This window comes from Brassica oleracea, chromosome C2 (genome assembly GCF_000695525.1).
Source record: "Brassica oleracea var. oleracea cultivar TO1000 chromosome C2, BOL, whole genome shotgun sequence".
NCBI classification, from domain to species: Eukaryota; Viridiplantae; Streptophyta; class Magnoliopsida; order Brassicales; family Brassicaceae; genus Brassica; species Brassica oleracea.
The window spans coordinates 12091376-12096826 of record NC_027749.1 but is presented as its reverse complement, the minus strand read 5'-3'; the positions used below and the strand labels follow the sequence as shown (position 1 = coordinate 12096826).

General features: G+C 34.1%; 1 protein-coding gene across 1 annotated transcript in view; it reads left to right on the top strand.

Moving 5' to 3' along the window:
* The first annotated feature begins 2735 nt into the window (after positions 1-2735).
* The window catches only part of LOC106326028 (oligopeptide transporter 8), a 3963-nt gene continuing 1247 nt past the window's right edge, over positions 2736-5451 (top strand). Inside the window, exons 1-5 of the mRNA XM_013764069.1 lie at positions 2736-2815; positions 2958-3494; positions 3700-3797; positions 3867-4698; positions 4779-4961. Coding sequence (XP_013619523.1) covers positions 3000-3494; positions 3700-3797; positions 3867-4698; positions 4779-4961 — 1608 coding nt within the window. The 5' untranslated portion in view covers positions 2736-2815; positions 2958-2999. The remainder of the gene's footprint in view (positions 2816-2957; positions 3495-3699; positions 3798-3866; positions 4699-4778; positions 4962-5451) is intronic.

The following is a 5451-nucleotide window of genomic DNA, read 5'->3' as shown; positions in this document are numbered from 1 at the left end:
CTATGTACTTTTATTTATAATTTTATATTTTAGAGTAAGATTTTTTTAATTAATATTTCTGTAATATTTATATATATATACTAGTTATTTATAGAAGTTTTATGAATTTACATCAACTATAACAAATATAAGGATCATAGTGTAAAATATAAATAATTTTGAAGTTATGTTTGAAGTTTTTTTTTTGAAGAAGAACAAATTGAAACTTCAAATATAGAGTTTTGGAAACTTAAAAATAGAGTTCATTTTTGGAGATGCTTTTGCAACTGAAGACTTAAATATTTGGATATACGGTTTTTCCATTAGTATTTTAAATATTTCCTAATCGTTTACTATCTGTGTAGTGTGTACGCATCAGTCAAAGAAAATAAATTTTATAAAATTAGATTACATTTAAAATACTTTATGGAAACTCAAGATAAGTCCTCTGGAAACCGTCGCAGCGAACTTGGCAGAAAGGTGCTTTACGTCTATAACTTAGATGGTATGTTTTCCTTCGAAGATCAACTTGTAAATAATTTAAATATTTTATTTATTTATTAATTAATCGTTATTTTTATTTTATTTTTATTTTTTGTAACTGTAATCTTTATTTTTAGATTGAAGAAAACGATGATAATCCATCGATAATCTTATTCTGGTGAAAGCGGCGTATAGCCATATACCAAGAAAAAAACAGATGAAACTAAAAAAGATTCTTTTATGAGAAAGATCATCCACTTGGTAGAAATTCAGACGGAATCATTTCTTTCTTCCTAAGCTTCCAACAGCTTGATCCAAGAACGAATTAACAATCTTGTGTTTGGGATAAATTTAAATTTAAATTTATTAATTTTATTAACATTTTGATTAACTTTTTTGGGGCGGTATCAAAAAACAAATGTCATTTGGTCGGGTTAGCCCATCCATCCAACTCTTCTTCTTCACAGCTTCGTATGTTGATCTCAAGATTGTGAAGTAATTGAGGAACAAGGATGAGAGGATTGCAGATTTGGAGACCCTAAATGCTACAATCATTATACTCAAATGGCTGAAGCCCAAGTTCAAATGGCGGCAAATCAGGCTCAAGTGGCAAAAATTAAGAAGATGAACCAGATTATGATGGGCAATATGAAGCAATTGTTTCCAAATAACTTTTGGTTTTTCTAACTTTTAAAACTTTTAAATATTTTTATTTTATTTTATAAAACTTTATGTAGTATTTTAAATTTACAATATCAATTTCAAGTTTAGATTTTTTTTTTAATGTTTTAGGTTTCTATTTTTTCTTTAAATATACATTGGAAAATTCCTAACGAGTTTTACCTGTCGGAACATTTTTTACCAGTGAAAACTGTTTGTTAGGAATTTTTTTGACATACACTTCATTCGTAGAAATAATTTCCCAAAATTTCATTGAAATATATTGCCGGCAACTGTTTTCGTCGGTATTTCACCGAGGATGTGTCAGTTGGAGTTCGTCTAATGGTCCGACGAAATCTTGACAAAAAAATTCCCAACTTGTTAAAATTGACAAATATTTTTGTCAGAAATTCGTTGTGAGTGACTTTTTCTAAAGAAATTGTCCGTAGAAAATAGCGTGAAAAATATAATTTTAAGAACTAATCAGTCCATCTGAACATGTCATTGGTAAATTTCACGGTTGACTGACACCATTTCGGTTCAAAGCATGTTAGAAATATTTAAATATCTCTTTTCTTTAATACTAGGTAACACATTACATCATCATATAATCTTTAATTACACGTTGATGATCAACTACCTGCAATATATGCGATATTGATGAACAGCTCCACAAATAAGGATTCTACGATGAAGATCTCCGTGAAACACTTGTATGTACGACATCCTCGACATGCTCCCTTTGCAGCAAATGACCACAACGAACGGCCTCTAGAACCTACGATAAGCTTTGCATCATATCATCTACAAGAAATTGTATAGTCTAGGATTCAAATTCCAGACATGGGTGTAGAAGCTTTTAAAGTTTAACCAGTAAGTTACGGCTCTTCCACATTTAAAATATATCTGGTTATGCAATTTAGATTATTTATTAAAATATATCTGGTTGTTCGAAAAAAGATTATTTATTAGTGTAGAAATGTTTTAGTAGGTACTAGGTAATTAGGTTGATATAGTTTGTGCATTCATTTTCTCAGTGACCTATAATGCGGAAACGAATAAGCCATACTCCCGGATGCATCAGCATGACTCGGGGACTCAGGCTCTCACATTCGTCCAAGACCTCATCTCCTAGAAACATGTACTTGTCCTAAAGAGTCACTGGATCAACATTTTAAGATTCTCTTACAAATAATCAAACATTTATGATTCTATACAAAGAATCAAATATTTAATATGATAAAAATTCAAATATTTAGTTCAATAAAATGAATCAATATTTAAGATTCGATGAAAGCTACATGTAAATCAATATTAGGATCATCACAAATTTTCGAACTAAAACTAGCTTTTATACGTCTATCTCTGCAGCTTATTTAATAATTTGGCACATATGAAACATATAATTTAAGATTTTTTAACCAAAACTAAACATTTTCCCTCAGCAAATTCAGGGATATATTTCCTTATATTTTATGTTACAGTCAATGATAATCAAAGGCCAAACTGGAATGTAATCCTAATTCCGAATCATACTTCCTTTAGTGGAAATATCACTAAAGATATAATACCAAAGTTAATGCAAAACATTAATTTCCAACAAATCTGTAACTCAATTAGGATCTCAAATCAGACACAATTTGAGGAAGACAACTCTTCTGTATGCGAGTGTGTTTCATTAACTAATTTATAGGTATCTCCTCTATGTATATATGATATTCATGAATGTGAGCGTGTGTGTATTTGCATATTTAAAAGAGAACCTCAAGAACACTTACATAAACACAATCACACAAACACATAACTTCGGCTTTATCTTATCTTATGCATAGCAGATAGACAAACCAGCATACTACTTTTTCTGTTCTTGACGACCAATGAGAGACAACATCACAGAGATGAGATCTGATTCTGAATCGGACTATGATCCTTACGGCGACGATGAGATGAGTATAGTTCCACAAGTGGAACTAACGGTGCCTAAAACAGACGATCCAACTTCACCGACGGTTACATTCAGGATGTGGGTTTTGGGCATAACCGCTTGTGTTCTCTTGTCATTTCTCAACCAGTTCTTTTGGTACAGAACCAATCCTTTGACCATCTCATCTGTGTCGGCTCAGATTGCTGTTGTTCCCGTTGGTCATCTCATGGCTAGGGTTCTTCCGACAAGGATATTCTTCGAAGGGACGCGGTGGTCTTTCACTATGAATCCTGGCCCGTTTAGTACAAAAGAACATGTTCTTATAACCGTGTTCGCAAACTCAGGCTCTGGAGCTGTTTACGCCAGTCACATTCTTAGTGCTGTTAAGCTTTATTACAAGAGACGGCTTGATTTCATTCCTGCTTTACTCGTTATGATTACAACTCAGGTACAATACAACTACGGACCTTGCGGAATATTTTGATTTCGAGTCGTTTTTAGATCAAACAAGCAGAAGAATTAATTAAGGTCTTATTCATATTATTTTAAATAGGTTAATCTCCAATTTGAAAGATACTTTTTTCCTAAAAGTATTGATTTGTGATGATTAAAAAAAAAACTAAGAGTTTTTATTATGTTTCTTGGCGTGCAAGGTATTGGGATTCGGTTGGGCTGGTTTGTATAGGAAACATTTAGTTGAACCTGGTGAGATGTGGTGGCCAAGCAATCTCGTTCAAGTGTCACTCTTCAGGTAACGATAACGAGTCCTTGTCAATCACGCTATCTTTTATATTTAATCTCTGACTTTGATCATGTACAGAGCCTTGCATGAGAAGGAGAAGAGATCAGAATGGGGAGTTACTAGAAACCAGTTCTTCGTTATCACACTAATCACCAGCTTCTCCTACTATCTTCTCCCAGGCTACCTCTTCACTCTCTTGACCACCGTCTCTTGGTTATGTTGGATTAGCCCTAAATCGATTTTAGTAAACCAGCTCGGTTCAGGGTCAGCTGGTCTTGGTATCGGTTCCTTTGGTTTAGACTGGTCAACCATCGCTTCTTACCTCGGAAGTCCACTCGCTAGCCCGTTCTTTGCCACAGCAAACATCGCGGTCGGATACTTTATTCTGATGTACGTAATCACACCTCTATGCTACTATCTAGACTTCTTCAACGCCAAGACCTTCCCAATCTACTCAGGCAAACTCTTTGTAGCAAACGGGCAAGAATACAACGTGAGGAGCATCATCAATGACGAGTTCCGCCTTGATCACAAGGCTTATGCGGAGACAGGACCAGTCCACATGAGCACTTTCTTTGCTGTTACTTATGGGTTAGGTTTCGCTACCTTGACTGCTAGTGTTGTACATGTCTTTCTTTTCTACGGAAAAGATCTTTGGAACCAAACCAGAGGAGCTCTACGTAAGGACAAGAAGATGGATATACATACAAAGATCATGAAGAGGAACTACAAGGAGGTTCCTCTATGGTGGTTTCTGTCTATTTTCGCGGTGAATATTGCTGTGATTGTCTTCATATGTGTTTACTATGAGAAACAGATTCAGCTTCCCTGGTGGGGAGCTTTCTTGGCTTGTTTGATAGCTATATTCTTCACTCCTCTTGTTGGTGTAATCATGGCCACTACTAACCAGGTAACTAGAAGAGAGAATTAAAAACATTTAATAACCGCTTATGATGATATTAAAACCGATTCTTTTTTCTTTTGTTGTAGGCTCCAGGTTTGAATATTATCACTGAATACATCATTGGGTATGCATATCCAGAGAGACCTGTTGCTAACATATGCTTCAAGACTTACGGATACATCAGCATGTCCCAGTCGCTGACTTTCCTTGCTGATTTGAAGCTTGGTTCTTACATGAAGATCCCACCAAGAACTATGTTTATGGCACAGGTTAGTTTTAATATTCCAACATACAATATGTTGTAATTTTACTAGAACTGTCACTTTTGATCTTTAGGGTTTAAGCCTTGTCCATAAACGAACCTGTGGTATAAATATAATCTAACCAAATAAAAGTGGCGAGGCTTGACGGGTTAGAACGGTCTGTACAGTGGTGGGCTTAGTTTAGCCCACGGCAGGGGCCGTATTGATTGATCATATCGAGATAAAACATTCGCCTATGACCTCTAAAATATTAGTAATTAATATGTATATATCTTTAGATCTCGGAATGATTAAGAAAATCATATATATATATATGACTTATTCTTGGGTTCACCCCCTAGGTGAACCTAGAGGTTCACCAACCAATAGGATTATGTTATTTCAAATTTGATATCTTTTATAAAAGGAAACAAAATATTGTCAAGTTATATTATATTTTCAAAGTAAAAAGATAAAAAAATAAAAAATAAAAATAGTAGTAATTACAAAAAAAAAA